At 47.2% G+C, this 17,692-nt stretch overlaps 1 protein-coding gene and 1 pseudogene across 1 annotated transcript; one reads left to right on the top strand and one right to left on the bottom strand.

The window, feature by feature from the left end:
* Positions 1-3,656: 3,656 nt before the first annotated feature.
* On the bottom strand, positions 3,657-9,830 carry Cd93 (CD93 molecule). The gene is made up of 2 exons (XM_004840908.4): positions 7,489-9,830; positions 3,657-7,299 (listed from the first exon to the last, which is right to left on the bottom strand). The coding sequence occupies exons 1-2, from the start codon at positions 9,426-9,428 to the stop codon at positions 7,275-7,277; spliced, it is 1,965 nt and encodes a 654-aa protein (XP_004840965.1). The 5' UTR covers positions 9,429-9,830; the 3' UTR covers positions 3,657-7,274.
* Positions 9,831-12,652: 2,822 nt separating this feature from the next.
* LOC101701079 (N-alpha-acetyltransferase 50 pseudogene) lies at positions 12,653-13,557 on the top strand (annotated as a pseudogene).
* The last annotated feature ends 4,135 nt before the right edge of the window (positions 13,558-17,692 follow it).

Below are 17,692 nucleotides of genomic sequence, written 5' to 3'. Positions count from 1 at the left end.
AACTTTTCCACCTTTAACTTTGGGTGTCTCAGGAAGGAGAAAAGTAACTAAGAATTTGGTACTGAGAGTGAGGTTGTTGCTGTGACTGCACCTGACCATGTGGTTTAGGAGCCTTTTTGACTGGCTTGTGGGAAGGGGAAGAGTTAGGAAAGTTTTGGAGTTGCCAGATGAAAAAGTAGAGCTGGAACACCTTAGGCTGTACTTGCTGGAAGATTCTGGTCGGCACTCAGAAGACCGGATGGCTGACAGAAATGATGAATGGAAAGAACAGGCTCAGGAAGTTTCTGCTGAAAAGGACTGCATTGGCTGTTGGACCCCAGGTGATGCATATTATGTCTGGCAGAAAGTTTGCCTGCATTTTGCTCTCTCCAGAGACTTTGCTTGAGACTGAGAATAAAGGTGGCAGATTAATTAATCTAGCAGAAGGAATTTCAAGACAGCCTAATGTTGAGGCAGTGGCATGGCTACTGTTGAGGGCTTATAGCCAGATTTATGTTGAAAATCAAGAGCAAAGAGCCTAGCAGAATGATTCAAAATGTTTTCAATTTGGCCAGAAAGGAAGCTAAAGGAAGCTAAAGGAAGTAAAGTTGTAGCCTGCAAAGATAGAACAGAGGAGAAATTGGTCACTGAAAAGGCTAATAAGAAAAAGTCAAGTATTTGAGAAGAAGACAACAGAAAAGATGGCCTGAGGACATCACAAGAACCAACAGGACTCCAGTCTTTGCATCCTCAGAGTTACAAATGTAAAAGACTTTGCTTTGAGAAGAGAGCCCCAAAGCACCATGATCCAGAATGGCATCAGCCTAGGGAAGTTTTCTTCAGGATTTAGTTCATAAGTACTCAAACCCTACAGCCAAGAGAGAAGAAAGCCTAGCTACTACTCCAGCTGGCAGCAGACTTTGGCATCATACACATGGTGCTGGTTTTAGGTGCATACAGAATGCAAGAGTTGTGGGGTCAGGAAGGCTTCCACCCAGATTTCAGAAGAAAGCCTGGGAGGCCAGGCAGTGTGCCTTTGACAAGGCAGTGTGTAAAGCTGTGAGTGTGAAGCTGAAGGTGCAGTGGAGATCCCAGAAGTTTGGAGAAGCCAAGAATGTGGATCTTCTGAGGAAAGCTGCAGGGAGGGAGCAGAGCCAGTCTAAGAGAGAAGCCGTGGGAGCTACCACCACTGGAAGTACAGTAGGGGCTGAAGCACCCAAGCTCTTTGGAGTTCACATCTTGCCACAGATTGCCTTCAATGCTGGATATGGAACTACAGGACTTAATGTTTGCCCTGCTGGATTTTGGGCTTACTTTGGTCCCATTCCTTTGTATCCTCTTATTTGTGCCTTTTGGAATGATAATATCTCTCTTGTGCCATTGAATGTTGGAAGTGTTTAACTTTCCTTTCTTTTGTACAGGAGCTCACAGCTGAGTTGCCCTTAAATGTCAGAGGAGACTTTGGACTTGGACTTTTCAGCAATGCTGAAACTGTTAGGACTTTGACAAGTCTTGGAGACGGACTGTATGCCTTTTGCTTAAAGGGACGTACATGAGTCTTTGGGGGGCCAAGGGTGGAATGTTATGGCTTGTGTCTAGATGTCTCCCCAAAGCCTCATACAGTCATAGGTGAGGCTTTTTCGGTGGTGGCTGGACCTAGAATCTATGATGCTGGGATTAAGGTTGTGTGAGTGCTACCCACCCTGTCACTTATGCTGTGGTGTCAGTGTATAACCCAGGGAGAGGCTGATCTGAGGTTTCTTTGGTTGGGGTTTGTTTTCTCTGCTGCTCTCTCTGCCCTGTCACTGAATCATCTCAGGGCTCAGAACTGGCTGTGCTCATCAGGGCCTGTCGCTGGCCACAGGATGTTCATCATGTATGCCCGTGTCCCCTGTGTGATGTTCACGTACAGATGTGCTTGGCTCATTTGACAATGGGACCAGGCAAGCTGGACCTTGCTGAGCAAATCAAATCACAGAAGGATTCTCCCAGCGTGGAGAATTGCTGCTTAGGAGACAGCACTTGGACCAGCCAAGGGGACTTACCCAAAAGGCTTCACTTTGGTTCGTGGGCTTTTCCTAAACCAGGAGACACTGGGCTGAGGCTTTGCAGTACCAGACAGACATTAGAATTGTGTCTGTGTGCGTGTGCCTGTGTGATAGGGATGCGTGTTTGTGAGTTTGTGTGTATCTGTGAATGTTTATGAATACATGTTATGTGTATTGTTATATCTGATTTAGGGTGTGTGTCAGTGTGTTTTTGACTTGTGTGTCTATATGTGAATGTTCTGTTTGTGTTTCTGGATGTGTGTTTGTAGAACTACGTTTGTGTTTGTGTGTTGTATGTTTGTGGAAGCGTGTTTGTTTATGGGTGTGTGTTTGTGGAAGCACATTTCTGAGCGTGCGCATGCATATGTTTGCACACATATGTCTGTGTGTTGTATGCGTGTGGGTGTATGTGTGTGCTGGCGGAGGCACCTTTGTGTTTGTGTGTGCATTGTATATGTGTGTTGTGTGTTTGTGGAAGTATGTTTGCATTTGTGTGTTGTATGGTTTTGTGTGTTTGTGGAAGCATGTTTGTATTTGTGTATGTATGTGTGTTTATAAAAGTACATTTGTGTTTGTGTGTGTTGTATGTGTTTGTGTGTTTGTGGAAGCATGTCTGTGTTTCTGAGTGTGTGTTTGTGGAAGCATATTTGTGTTTGTGTGTTGTGTATGCTTGTGGAAGCACGATTGTGTGTGTTGTGTGTTTGTGGGCATATGTATGTGCTTGTGGAACCACCTTTGTGTTTGTGTGTGTATTGTATGTGTGCATGTTGCATGGATTTCTGTATTTGTGGAAGCACATTTGTGTTTGTGTGTTGTATGTGCTTGTGGAAGCACGTTTGTGTGTGTTTATAGAAACACATTTGGGAGTGCGGACACATGTGTGCACTGAGAGGCAGCCACAGTGTCCACGGGAGGCACACATTCCCAGCGTGTCTTGTCAGCTCCTGGCCCTCCCTGGGGACCAGCTCTGCTGAGCCCTGAATAACAACGGCTGCCGCAAGTGTCCCAGGCATTAGCCTAACAGCAGAGCCTTCATCCCTCCTAAGCCCTGTTCTTTACCATGCACATGGTCCACAGAGCAGGCAGCTGGCATTGTCACCATCTGCTGTCCCCAGTTTGAATCACAGTGAGATTTGTGCAGCCGAGCAGCAGAGCCAGGCTGCCGGTCCAATTAGTTAAACAAACGGAGCAAGCTCTGCTGACAAAGCGGTGATAAATGCCCTGTGATAATTATGGAGCGGTGTTTCCAACTCACACCCATCACACTGCTTAATCCTGCACCCCTCGTGGCTGCCATGCAATTAAAAAGATGCAGGGAATTAAGGGCGATGAAAGGAAGGAGGGACAAGGGAGTGGCTGCCAGATGGTGGTGCTGAATTTGGAAGCCCTGGGGCAGGCCTGGTCTCTGCTGCCATGGATAGTGGTCACCCTGGACCCTCTGCCCCCAAGGACAGTGTGCCAGGTGGAGGGCATAGCCCACACTTGTGTCACTTCCAGTGGGTGAAGGTGCAGAGAGGTGGCCATCAATGTAACTCTTGGAAATGGGAAATAGATGTTTAATACTTGTGAAACAAGTTCACCATATATATTGAGGTGTCAGGCATTGTGTAAAAACAAGCTCCTAACAAATGAGTTCTGGAGTTTATTAGCATAGATGAATAACAGAAAGCTCCATGTGAAATAGCCACACTTGGCAGGACCTTTGGTTGGAGCCTCGTAACGCCCCCACCACCACCACGGCCTGGGAAACGTTTACCCAGGAAGCAAACCAGTGCTGCTCAGAAACCCTGCAAGTCCAGAATTAGCCAATCACACTTCAAATACACATATTTTTGAACATTTACATTCTCATTTTGGGTTCAGGAAGCAATTGCAAACACTTACATTCCATACCACATCACAGAACAAACCTTGACTGTTGTCTAATTCACACTGAAGCCCAATCTGCAGACCCTCAGCAAATCTGAAAAGGACCATGAATCACCATGTCCCAGATGGGAGACAGGAGGGAGCGGGCACTCTCTCCAGGGCAGGGCAGGGCACACCGCGTTTTAAACCAGCCTTTCTGTTAGTGTCTGTCTTGGGAAACCGGAGTGAATGAGGCCTTTGATTACTGAATACTTGGAGATTTTGGATCATTGCCCTCTTTGTCTCACTGACCAGCTCCACAGACCACGCTGACTTAGGTGTGTGTTTTGGAGCCATAGAAGAGACAGCTGTTTTCAGGGATCATATTTAGAGTCCCATGCTGCACTATTGTTCAAGGTGATGGAAATATGCAGGGCCATGAAACCATTCAGCGGGTGCTAGAAAGCAGGGTTTTCCTGTTTTCCAAACTCAGACAATGGAGAAGGTAAGATGAATAATAGGAAAAGGCTTTCCTATATTTGCATTTTTAAAAGCTGAGTTATTTTGAATTTGGTAACTATTTTTGTTGTTAAATCTCATCTGTTCTCTTAGTTTTCCCAGAAATATTTATAGACAAAGAGGCTTGGAAAGAAGTACCTGGTGATTTCGTCCATCAACTGGAAGGCTGTTTGGTGAAAATCGGCCCAGCCAAAGGCTGATGCTTAGGAAGGAAAGAGTCAGTGCCTTTGAGAGGGAACCAATTCATTCCCAGCATGGCTCATCGCGCACAGTGGATACAGCAGCACTTGGGTGTGGTTCACATTTTACTCCACAGTTTTGCCCGCATGATAGGGGAAGGTAGCAGGGGAATCTCCAGGGAGACGTATGGCTCTGTCACTGAGTCACGGGCCCTGCCCAGCAGGCAGCAGGGGACAGCCCAGCTCCCTGTCCTCAGCCCCAGCCCTGTGAGACTCATGCAGGTGACATTGCTGTGAACTGTGATGTGTGCCTTCTCCGGTCCCTCAAAGGCTTTCTCCCTTCTCCCATTTATGCTGCCACTAGCTTGAGATGTGAGGATCTTAGTTTGGGGGCTCAGAGGCTGCAGCAGTGGAAACACTCACCAGCCAGGTGGCCATCAACAAACTACCCTTTTCCTGAGGGTTCCCGGGGGGGCTCAGCCATAGCTGATAGTCTAAGGCTTCACTGTCTGAGGGTGGCCAGACCCCGGACGCTGGCTTCTCAATAGGAATGGAAAAAGAGCTCCACTCGCCACAAGGAAGGGGCTGCTGTCATCAGCGGGGACTGCCTTCCTTATCTGCCATCCTAAGGTCAGGGCATCCTAGGGATGAAGCCACGTGTTGCCACCAACAGGAGAATTTAAATAGAGACCAGAAAGGGGGGCTGAGCAGTGTGAGACATGAAGAGAACCTGCAGTGACCCCCACAGGGTCTGCACAGAGCATACAGGGGCCACAGGAAGAGGACTGTCTCCTCCACCCCAAGTGCCAGGGCAGAACTGTGGCAGCCCAGGGGCACAGGTGTCATGCTCACATTTTTTTCTCTCAAGTGCAAATGTTGCTGTGTCCTTTAAAATCTCTGAATGGTCACTGATGGTTTCTGTGCAAATGACAGCCAGTCTCAACAGGTTGCCAAGAGTCCTGTGGCCAGTGGAGGTTCTTGCCAAATGGACGCAGCCTTGGGTCCCTGGAAAGTTAAAAACCAGCTTGTGATCTCAGCACTCTAGGAGGCTGAGGGAGGCTGAGGCAGGAGGATGGCAAATTCAAGCCCAGCCTGGGCAACTTAGTCACTTAGTGAGACCCTGTCTCAGACAAAAAAAAAAAAAAAAAAGATATTTGGATGTAGCTCAGTGAAAAGGCCCTGGGTTTAACCCCAAATATCACAAAAAATTTCACAATTAAAATTAAGTTAAAAACCAAAGCTCCAATTGAAACCTGGAGGACATAAGATGACTAAAAGGCAGAAATTGCCAGCACCTATTAAGCCTGCACAGCCCCCATCTTGCCTGTGTCTCCCCCAGCTTAGACTTCCCACATTTCAGCACTGACAAAGGATATTTACTTAGTTCCGAAGGCCACATCCCAGTGGATGTGGATTGCTGTCCACCCCAGCCCCAGGGTGGCAACTCCTGGGAGAGACGCGTGTAACACAGGAACCGCAGGGAGGGCGCATGGCTCCAGGCCCAGATCTGGAAGTCTTGGTGGAGACCCATGCGCTTGTCTCACAGCGAGCCTCGCTTCTGAGGCGGCTTTCCAGTCAAGCTGGGCTGTGAGGTGGAGAGCGCTTTGCCCAAGCAGAGATTTTTGTAAAAGAAGTTTACACTGAGTGTGTCAGGTACAATGACCTCAAGCAGAGAATGTGTTACAAAATGTGTTAATTATTCTCTCTTCCCCTCTCCCTTCCCTTCCCAGCCCTAACTAAGGTGAAGAGGGAAAAGGGGGACCCTGAGCGTCCTGTGGGACTGAGTCCCAGCAGGTACAAGTTCTCCTGTGACCCGTGCTGAAATGCTTTAAAAACACAGCTTCCCAGACCCACCTGCTGCCCCACCCACCTATCCTTGATCCAGGGGAGCTGCAGGAGCCACAGCAGGGGCCACACGGGGCCATGCCGCTCAGAGCTGCCCAGGTTTTTCGATAGTCCAGCATGTTCACCTCCATCTGTACAGAGGAAGCAAGCCCTGCCCAGCCCTTAGGTCTTACGCTTACACCAAAGCCCTCCACTCCTTCACGCAATTTTTCTCGTATTTTTCCAACTTTACTTGCAAATAAATCCAAGACAGCAAGAAACTTAAGAACCAGAGGATGTGGATCTCTACTTCCTGGTGATCCCACTTCCTGCCATTCTGAAGGCTTCCACAGCAGTGAGGGGCTGAGCAAGGAAGCGCAGATGCAGATGGGGAGAGCTGGTTCCAGTCTGAGCAAGTTCCTTTGGCAGCACAGAGTTTCTCGTACAGTCAGATCATCAAAGGACCCAGCTGCCCTCTCCGGGAGAGGCACAAACCCATCAGTGCTAACAGCACCAGCCGCCACCCTCTGCTCTAGAGGAAAGGAGAGGGCAGGGCATGAAGGGAGCCCTTGGCACTGGGCCCTGGCCTGACCAGAACCAGGGGAGAAAGGAAGTCAGCTGCATTTGAATTTGAAAAGGAGGAGCTCATAGGAACCCTTAGTGTTCACAAAGTTCCCATGGTGATGGGGACACAGCTTCCATCGCAGAAAATATCACCCACGTGGAGAAAATACCTTTTGCATCTCAAGTCAAAGGCCGTAAGGGGAAGGCATGCCACCGTGTACTAAAATTCCAGTCCAGGCTTGGGAGGGTGTGACTTCCCCTTCACTCCGAAGGTGGTGGCAGCTGACTGGACTTGTCCTCGAGCCACTTCCCTTCAGCAGTCTGACCCAGGTGTCGGACTATGGAAACAAAAGGTGACAGACAGTGTTGACAGTGCCCTGTGCTGTCCACACCCTGACCCTGGGCCTCACACTCACTGCACCCCATGCTACAGACATCTACGCTGCTGAGTATAGCAGCGTCTCTCCTGCCTCTGCCTCCTTCGAGTCAGCATCTGCCCACCATCCCTGCCCCCTCAGCCCCCTCACCTGTACTGATTCTCTCGGCCCTCAGGCTGCTCGGGGACCCAGGCGTAACTGTCGGCTGCGTTCTGCGGCTTCTTTTCTTTCATCTCGCGCTTGGCTCTCCGCTTGCGACAGACCAGGAGCCCCAAGGCCAGTGCCAGCAGGAGGGAGATGGCCACCACCGTGCCCAGGATGTAGAACAGCAGCAGCCTTTGCCCGTCCTCACCATCCTCACTTGGAGCAGCCACAGAGACCTTACCCATTGGCTTGCTATGGCCAGCAGCAGCTTTGGACAAGGGGGTGCCCTGCTCTGTCCCAAGGCCAGGGCTCCCACTGGGAGATGACACTTTAGCGTGGGCAGACGTGGTAGGGACATCAGAGGTCAAGGAGGACCTTCCTGTGGAGAGTGTACCCGTGGAGAAACTCTCGGAGCCCCTGGTGGGACCGAGCATGGAGGGAGACATGGTGGCGGGAGGCATGGTGCCCCACTTCCTATCTTGCTCATCCTCTGGCAGAACCCCAGCCAAGGACACTGTGGACGCATGGTCTGGGACACAGGAGAGCCCATCGGGGGCCAGCTTCAAGCCTACCAGGCAGCCACAGTGGAAGGAGCCCTGCACGTTGGAGCACAGGCCTGGGCAGGGGCTGCCCGTGGGGTCAGCGCACTCGTCCTTGTCCTCACACTGGGTGGCGTCCTCCCCTGACAGGACATAGCCCGGCTGGCAGGAGCAGTGGAAGGAGCCGGCGGTGTTAGTGCAGTCTTGGGCACAGGGCGCAAGGTTGAGAGCACACTCGTCCACATCCACACAGGCCTCCTCCCCAGGGCCACCAGCTGTGTAGCCCGGCCAGCACTCACAGTGGAAGCCCCCAGCTGTATTGACACAGCCTTGGGCACAAGGTGTGTCGTGGCACTCGTCCACATCTACACAGCCCTGCTGTCTTGCATCCAGCTGGTAGCCACGGGGGCAGAGGCATGTGTAGGTGTCCTCGTGGGGCCTGGAGACGCAGGTGGCCTCCCCCTTGCAGGGGCTAGAGCTGCACGGGTTCCTCGAAGCGCAGGACACCAGGTCGTCCCGCAGCCGGAAGCCAGGCCGGCAGCCACAGCGGAAAGAGCCAGAACCCCCCTCGAAGCAGTCCTGCTCACAGCCCCCATTGTTGAAGGTGCACCCCAACTCAGGGTTGACACACAGGGGCCCGGTAATGCCCCAGTCAAACACCTCTATCATCTTCTCCCTGCACAGCAGTTCATAGCCCTGATTCTCAGCCCCAGCTTCGCAGGCCACGCTGGCCAAAGAACCAAAGGGCACAGCATCCAGTGAGGAGGTGGTGGCCCTGAAAGGGGTGCTGTAGTTCACCTGGCCTGGGCCACCCAGGGCCAGGGGCCGGCACATGCCTTTGAAGCTGAACTTGCACACAAACCCCTCGGTGTTGCCTCCTGGGTTGCCTGATGATCCGCAGGGGCCTTCAAACCATTTGGGGAGGCGGTCTGGGTGGGGGTTCTGGGACAGGTCCAGTGGCAGAGCCACACAGCGCTTGGAGACGCAGGAGCTCTTGAGCTCTTCTTTGTGCCAATTTGCATACTCTGTGTCCTCCCCGCCACCCACCCAGCTGAAGCCTTTCAGTGGCAGCTCAGGGTCCAAGCACTTGCCCTTCTCCCGCTGGAGCCCCACCCAGAACTTGCCCATCCTCGCTGCCAGGGGCGCCCTCGGCTTCAGGAGCTGGGCCAAGGCGTGCTGAATGAGTCGGGCCTCCTCCTTGGTCTTTACCGTGGCCAGGTTTCCCCCGTTCTGGCTACAGACGCCCTGGGCTTCAGCCGCGCTCAGCTTGCCCCAGTGGGCCGTGTAGCAGGCAGTCCCTCCACACACCACAGCCTCCGCTGCGTCAGCCTCTGTGGTGTGGGCAGCAGCCCCCACCCAGGGCTGGCCCAGGAGCAGCAGCAGAAGCAGGTCCCTGGGGCTGGCCATTCTGCCTCTAAGTCCCCCTCTCAGGAGGCCAGAAACCCCTCAGTGACTGCAGTGACAACAGGAGCCTGCACTCCAGCTCCCAGCTGTGCTCCCAGGGGCACTGAGTGCCGAGCCCCAGGAGCTCTGACACGGAGACTGCTGCCGCTCTTGTCCCCCTGACCCAAGGCACATCCTGTGCCTCCTACTTCTTGTTTCTCACCGGATTCTGGGGCTTCCTGCAGTGAATAGCTTTCCAATGCCTGCTGCTTTCATGGGCTCTGTTGTTCCTAAAAGGGGCCAGGTCACGGAGCCGGGTCTCTGGCCAGAGCTGTGGATAAGCTGCCATCTGAGACTACAGACACAGCTCAGAGAGATATGCCAGCTGCTTGATTTGGACTGAGGAAACCAAGTGGCAGTCTAGTGAGCAGGCAGAGACTTCAGGAACTGAATGGAATCCCTCAGTAACCCATCACAAAATTCCTCTCTGGTTTGCAAACAACCAAAGAGGAAAAAAAAAAACAACTCTGAGGCTTGAGACACATGGCTGTGGATGGTTATAATTTTCAGCCTTTTTTAGAAGCAAGCTGGATTTTTCCTTTCCCTATCTCATGTTCCCCGTTGGCTTTGGCTTTGGGAGTCCTTTTTCTTTCAGTGCCCCCATGATGAACTTTAAATAGATAGGCAGTTTTTAAATAGGATCTGGGCCGTGGGAATGTCTGAGATTCAAAGACAATGCCAACCGCCTCGAAAACATTTAACCGAATTGAGTGAAATTTGGCAGCTTTTAGGGTCTCATCGTGCAAATAATTGCATGGTGAGGTGGCAGGGTCATAAAAAAGGACCAGAAACAAAAGAAAACAAAAATGTTTCTAGTTCTCATGGTCATGAGCTTGTGTGCCTTTTCCAATAGCTCAGAGTTCAAAACAGGGATGAGACCCAGAGACTGGAGATCCAGCAGGGGTCTACTTACCCATCCATCCATCTAACCACACACCCATCTACTCACCCACCCATCCACCTGTCAATCTGACAATTTTTGTTCCTCCTTTGTGCTGGGTTAGGTACTGGATTCCAGGGAGGAATTCTTGTCTTTATGACCCTTGAAGTCTTTTAGAATGGACAAATTTGAAGTCACTGCAATGATCTGCTTCAGTGCAAGCAACTCAAGGAGGAGTTCAGGGTGCTGTGACTTGATGGGGAGTAGGCAGTCTGGAAAGTGTCTGGAGAAGACAGGCACTGAAGCTAGAATCTAAAGGAGAAATAGCTAAGATGTAAATGGGAGAACATTCAATGGTATGGATGAAGGGTTGTCGATGTGGAGCCTGGGGGACAGGAGAGAGGACACAGGGAAAGGTGGAGCCCTGTGACTCCAAATAATGAGGCACTGGGCTTCACTCTGACTTCCATGGAGCAAAGCTGAGGGGCCAACACTAGAGGGGTGTATTGTGAGCAGTTGTGACCTGGCACAGACTGGGGACCACTTAGCAGGCAGATGCAGGTTTCCAACCCCGCAAGGGGGCAACCTGGCCAGGCCTGGCTTTGGACTGGGGATGGGAGATTTGAGAGATGTTGAGACTGCAGATCACACTGTCCTTGACATTGAGTGGGGTAGGTTTAAGAAACAGAAGCATAAAAGGATTTCAAGACTCCTGCTTTCGTTGCCAGAAGCTGGGTGGCTACTGCTCAGGGCCCAGAGCCTCTGGCCCCTCTCCTCAGGACCTCAGGACTCTCAATTTATCCCAAGAGTAGGGAAAGTAGCCAGATTCGAGGTGACCTGGGAAGGCTGGTGTTCCTGTCTCCAGGCCACCATAGCTGCCCGTGCCCTTGGGCTTGGTGAGGGTCAGCACTGATTGTTCCCTGGACTATCTGCAAGTAGGTGACTTCTTAATATCTGCAAAATGTATCCACTAACTGTGGCCTTGGGTTGTAACGTGGGCTGGGGTCCACTTGGCCTTTCTCCTGGTCTAAGTGCTGCCTGCACAGCCCAGCACCAATTTCTCAGGGAGCCTACCACCCTACAGTGCTCCCCAACATCCGCATTTTGGGTGCTTAAGGGGACAGATGGAATGATGACTTCTGCTTGTGAGCTCCCTGGCCCCCAGATCTTTACTACTCTCTTCAGCTGTTTGTTCTTCATCTTCTACATAGGATCTTTCACATCCACTACTTTTCACTTGACATGTGAAAGAAAACAATAAACTAGAAGCAAGTAAGCTTTTGTATTCATCCACTAACCTGAGAAATGTCCGTAAAACACAGGCGATAAAAAAGGCCTGCCCTGGGAATCTTGGTTTCCCCTTTATTGTTGTTTCCCAGAGGCCAGCCTATCTCTTATCTCCTGCATCTGTAAATAAAGAGCTGGACACTTCTTGCTCTTACATCAACCACAGTGAGATCAGGCTTTCTTCTCCCTCTGGAATCAGGGAGAAAGCAACTGGCAAGGGATGACCACATGGAGTGTGTCACCAAGCTGTGCCACACATGTCATGCTCCCCTCAAACTGCCCATGGAGTCCAAGTGCAGCCTTCCCTCCTGCTGGGAACACCTGTCTTCTCACTGCTAGCCCCCACCCTTCTCCAGCTCTGATCTCCCAGCCCTAAAGGGGCTGGCAGAGGTCAAGCGGGGCTCAGCAAAGCAGGAGAACTTGCTTTTCCTGGGTGGGCAGTAGCTGACTCTCACCAAGAACTTAAGGTACCTTGATCAAACCTTGCCAACGACTGATCCTTAAATGATAAGAATCTATACCCCTGAGACCAGAAAAGCCTTCCTCAGGCCTTCCAAGGGCAGCCTTTTCCAGATGTTCTGAAATAGTCTTGGCCAAACAGCTCGGGACTCAGAACCATGGCCCCAGATCACCTGCTTCTGCCCCGAAGTCGCACTGTGCACCCAGAGTACACTGTAAATTGTCTGAAATAGACAGCACATTGTGCAGGAGTAGAAAGCTCTGCTCTCAAAAGTGGGGACTGGGCTCTGGCTGGCGGTGGGCAGGAGCAGAGTGCCCCATGTGCACATGTAGAGGAGCGACAGTACCTGTGCGCCTTCAGGAGACGTCCCCGCCCTCTCCTCTGTAGATTCAGGGCCAGTCATGCTCCACTTTTTCGGCCTCTGTCACCCAGTCAACTCCCTAGCCTAGGCGAGGAGGCCAGCTTGGGTTGAATGGTCCGAGCCAAGGGCACGGAGAGCTCAGAGTGGCAAGAACGACAGCTTTGAGAGTGGTGGTAAGGACAGCCTCTGCGGGTGGGAAGATGAAAGGTCGCCGGATGGAGCTCGAAGATGTAACACCACACAATACCAAACAGTTGAAGAGGTTAAACCAGGTCATCTTTCCTGTCAGCTATAATGACGAGTTCTAGAAGGATGTGCTGGAGGTTGGTGAGCTACCAAAACTTGCCTATTTCAATGATATTGCTGTAGCCATAGTATGCTGCAGGGTGGATCATTCAAAGAATCAGAAGAGACTTTACATCATGACACTAGGATGTCTTGCACCTTACTGAAGGCTAGGAATAGGAACTAAAATGTTAAATAATGTCTTAAACATCTGTGAAAAACATGGCACTTTTGACAATATCTATCTGCATGTCCAGATCAGCAATGAGTCAGCAACTGACTTCTGCAGGAAGTTTGGTTTTGAGATTATTGAGACAAAGAAGAACTACTATAAGAGGATAGAATATGCTGATGCTTCAGAAAAACCTCAAAGTCCCTTCTGGTCAGAATGCAGATGCACAAAAGACAGACAACTGAACAAATTACAAATGAACTTTCTTGCACTTGCTTGTCACCAAATAAAAAGAGAGGCCCATTAATTCCCCTGCCCCCTTTGTTAAACTTTCCCTCCTTGTTCTCTTGTTCTTGGTTTCCCGACCACCACCTTGATCCTTTAAAAGTTTTATTTCCAGGACTTTTAAAAATGATCATGTTTGGATTGTTTTAGTTCTCGCAGTTTTGTGAGGTGGTTGGATTGAAGGAAGATCAGTTTAGTTTCATAGTTAAGACATATAACCCGAAAATTTGGGGTATCAAATGATTGCAAATTTTTTAGCTTTTTTTAAAATGTCCTGCTTTCACACTGAAGGGCAGAGCCTACAAATATTGTTTATTTCAAAAGAAAGACTAGAAGAAGCAGCAGCAATATCTTTTTCTCTGATTTCACAGACAAGTTGAGTGTGCTTGTGGTACTTTGGGTTTTTAAAGACTACTTGTGGGATGCTTATCCCTGGACATTACCTTCACTCCACCTTTAGTCCTTCTGAGCACTCTAAGGAGTTGGACCATCGTTATCCTTGTAAGAAATACTAAGCTTATTTAGATTTTTAAAGCAATTGATTTTTCTCTTCTGGATGATGGGTGGGGGAGTTTGGGTAGGTGGTAGTGTTATATTTTGGCCTAAGTATTTGAGTTAAACTGCTTTTTTGTTAAGAGTGGATTGGTTGTCAGCATGTTTGTTTTTCCTACTATTGTTACTAGAGGTATTAAAATTTAGAGTGTGAGCTGGTGAGATTAAAATTTTTAATATCCTAGCTAGAGATAATGGCCTTTAACTGACCTAAAGAAGTTTATTGTGATTTAGTTTTTTTCCTGTCCTTTTTCTTCAGTAAGCCTAACAATACTATAGTGAGTTTAACTTTAAAAATGAAGTTGATGTTCTTATAGGTTAACACGCCTAAATAAACCTGAAGCAGGTGTTTTTCTCTTAGACATATTTAAAATACCTAAAGGAAAGCTTAGACAGACTTGTGGCACAATAAATGCATTTAATGTCAACTAATACAGGCTGTTAAAAATGTAGCCAGTGAGTGTTTGATTATATAGGAAAGAATATGTAGACAGTATTTTTTTTTGCTTAAATTCTTTTATTTATTTTAGGTATACGATACGTTTACATTTATCATTGGGTGCTTGTACCTGTACATGATGTATCTTGGTTCTTATTTTTTCCCCATTATCTGTGTGCCCTTCACCCCCTCCACCCTTCCCTATTTACATAGACTTTGTTTCCATTTTTTTTCTTTTCTCATAATTTTTCCTTTCCCTTCTTTCCTTTCCTTTTCCCCTCCCACTTCCCCTACCCCTTTGGACCTTTTCTTCCTATTTCAAATTATCAATTATTCATTTTAATCATTTTAATCCTTATTTACACTTTCAGTTTCTCACACTAGAGAAACTATTTGGTATTTACACGTGTGTCCTATTTATTTCACTTAAGAGTATGGCCTCAATATGCATCTATTTAGCTATAAATGTATCTAGTTTCTCATTCATTATGGCTGAGTAGTACTCCATTTTATAAAAGAAACCCCACATCTTGTTTATCTAGATTCCAGTTGAGGGGCACTTGGGCTGTTTGCAAGCTCTAGCTATTACGAACTGTGCCGCTATAAACATGGGTGCACATATATTGCTATGGTATGATTCTTTGAATTCTTTTGGGAAGATCCTCAGCAGGGGAATAGCAGGGTCAAACAGGACCTCTAGCCCTAGTTCTTTGAGGTATCTCTGTACGGATTTCCTCAGTGGTTGCACCAGTCTGCACTCCCACCAACAATGGAGAAGGGTTCCTTTCTCCCCACACCCCCTCCAGCATTTGTTATTGGTTGATTTCTTGATAGCAGCCATTCTTTGTGGGTTGAGGGGGAATCTCAGTGTTGTTTTCATCTGCATCTCTCCAGTGACCAGTGATGTTGAACGTTTTTTCATATATTTGTTTGCTGCTTTTACTTCTTTGTCTGAGAAATGTCTGTTCATTTCAGATGCCCATTTTTGAATTGGGTCTTTGAATTTGGGGGGTCTGATTTTTTTTCAGTTCTTTATATATTCTAGATAGTAGTTCTTTGTCTGAGGTACAGCTACTAAAAAATTTTTCCCACATTGTAGGTTGTCTCTTAGCTCTGTTGGTGGTTTCTCTTGCAGGGTAGAAGCTTTTTAATAAGATGAGATCCCAGTTGTTGATTCTTGGTGCTAGTTCCCATGCTACTGAGGTTTTGTTCATAAAGTCTTTTCCTATGCCAATGTCTTCAAGAGATCTACCTAACTTATCTTCTAGCAAGTTTAGTGTTTCTGTTTTAATATTTAGATCTTTAATCCTCTTCGATCTTAGTTTAGTGCATGGTGATAGATATGGGTCTAGTTTTAATGTTTGGCAGGTTGAAATCCAGTTTTTCCAACACCATTTATTAAACAGACTATCTTTCCTTCACTGAGAGTGTTTGGTTCCTTTGCTGAAGATGAGGTAGCTGAGTGTGTCTGGAGTTGTTTCTGCATCTTCTAATCTGTTCCACTGGTCCTCAAGTCTGTCTCTTTGCCAGTACCATGCTGTTTTTTTATCACGGTGGCTTTGTAGTATAGTTTCAAGTTGGGGATTGTGATAGCCCCTGCCCTTGATCTGTTGCCTAGAATTACTTTTGCTCTTCTAGATCTCTTCTGCTCCAAATGAATTTTTGGATTGTTTTCTCTAGTTCTGTGAAATATATTATTGGAATTTCAATTGGCATTGCATTAAATCCATATAATAGTTTTGGAAGTATGGACATTTTCACTATATTGGTTCTTCCTACCCAGGAACAAGGGATGTCTTTCCATTTTCTTGATTCCTCTTCAATCTCTTTTTTCAGAGTTCTAGTTTTCAGTGTAGAGGTCTTTTGCTTCCTTTGTTAGATTGATTCCTCGATATTTCTTTTTTGGGGGTGCTATTGTGAAAGGAATTGTTTCCCTAATTTCTCTCTCAGTGAGTCTGTCACTTGTGTACAAGAAGTTTTTTGAGTGTTGACTTTGTATCCAGCTACTCTACTGAATCTGTCAATTAAGTCTAGAAGTCTTCTGGCAGAGTTTTTTGGGTCTTCTATGTAAAGTATCCTATCATCAGCAAATAATGACAGTTTAACTTCTTCTTTTCATATCTTTATTCCTTTTATTTCTTTCTCTTTTCTAATTGCTGTGGCTAATGTTTCCAGAACTATACTGATCAGGAGTGGTGATAGTGGGCATCCTTGTCTTGTTCCTGATTTTAGCATGAAAGTTTTCAGTTTTTGACCATTTAGTATGATGTTGGCTGTTGGTTTTTCATAGATAGCCTTAATCAGGTTAAGATAAAGACCTTCTATTCTAATTTTCTGTAGGGTTTTTATCATGAATGGGTGCTGGATTTTGTCAAATGCTTTTTTTGCATTTATTGAGATGATCATAGGGTTTTTGTCCTTGACTCTGTTAATATGGTGTATTACATTTATTGATTTACGAATGTTGAACCATCCTTGCATCCCTGGGATAAATCTGACTTGGTCAGGGTGTATGATCTTTTTGATGACCCTCTGTATTCTGTTTGCCAGTATCTTGTTGAGGATTTTTGCATCTATGTTCATTAGGGAGATTGGCCTGTAGTTCTCTTTTTTGGTTGTGTCTTTCCCTGGTTTTGGAATCAAAGTAACACTTGCTTCCAGGAATGAATTTGGAAGTATTGCTTCCCTTTCAGTTTCCTTGATGAATTTAAAGAGTAATGGCAATAGTTCTTCTTTAAATGTCTTGTAATATTCAGCAGCGAAGCCATCCAGACCTGGGCTTTTCTTTGTTGGTCAATATTTTATTACATTTTCAATTTCCCTCATTGTAATTTGGGTGTTTAGAATTTCTATATCTTCTTCATTTAACTTTGGCAATCCATATGTATCTAGGAATCTGCCCATTTCTTTTGTGTTTTCCACTTTATTGGAGTAGTGGTTCTCAAAGTAGGTATTGATGATCCTCTGGATTTCTGTTGGATCTGTTGTGACTTCACCTTTTTCATTCATAATTGCATGTATTTGTGCCTTTTCTTTCCTTTTTTTGATAAGGTTGGCTAAAGGTTTATCGATTTTATTTATTCTTTCAAAAAACCAACTCTTTGTTTCATTGATTTTTTTGTATTGTTCTCTTAGTCTCCATTGCATTGATTTCTGCCCTGATCTTTATAATTTCCTCTCTTGTAGGAGCTTTGGATTCATTATGCTCTTCTTTTTCTAGGAGCTTGAGGTTCTGCATTAGGTTATTTATCTGAGTTTTCTCTGTTTTCCTAATATGGGCATTCACTGCTACGAATTCCCCACTTAGAACTGCTTTCATTGTGTCCCATAGATTCCTGTATGTTGTAGTGGCATTTTCATTTATTTGTAGAAATTGTTTAATTTCTTCTTTAATTTCTTCTGTGACCCATTGGTTGTTCAAGATAGTGTTATTCAGTTTCTATGTGTTTGTGGGGGTTTTGCAGTTTCTTATGTTATTGATCTCCAATTTTATTGCACTATGGACTG

This window comes from Heterocephalus glaber, unplaced genomic scaffold, assembly GCF_053883595.1.
Source record: "Heterocephalus glaber isolate CG9 unplaced genomic scaffold, H.glaber_assembly_v1.0 deba00001532, whole genome shotgun sequence".
NCBI classification, from domain to species: domain Eukaryota; kingdom Metazoa; phylum Chordata; class Mammalia; order Rodentia; family Bathyergidae; genus Heterocephalus; species Heterocephalus glaber.
Note: the sequence above shows the minus strand (reverse complement) of the source record. Positions and strands in the feature narration are given on the sequence as shown.

Bases quoted from the DNA above. Each gene is read 5' to 3' on its own strand.
- Cd93 (XM_004840908.4), bottom strand. From the start codon at position 9,428: ATGGCCAGCCCCAGGGACCTGCTTCTGCTGCTGCTCCTGGGCCAGCCC. The intron at 7,300-7,488 runs GTGAGGGGGCTG...TTGTTTCCATAG, and splicing joins GGCCGAGAGAATCAGTACAG to TCCGACACCTGGGTCAGACT.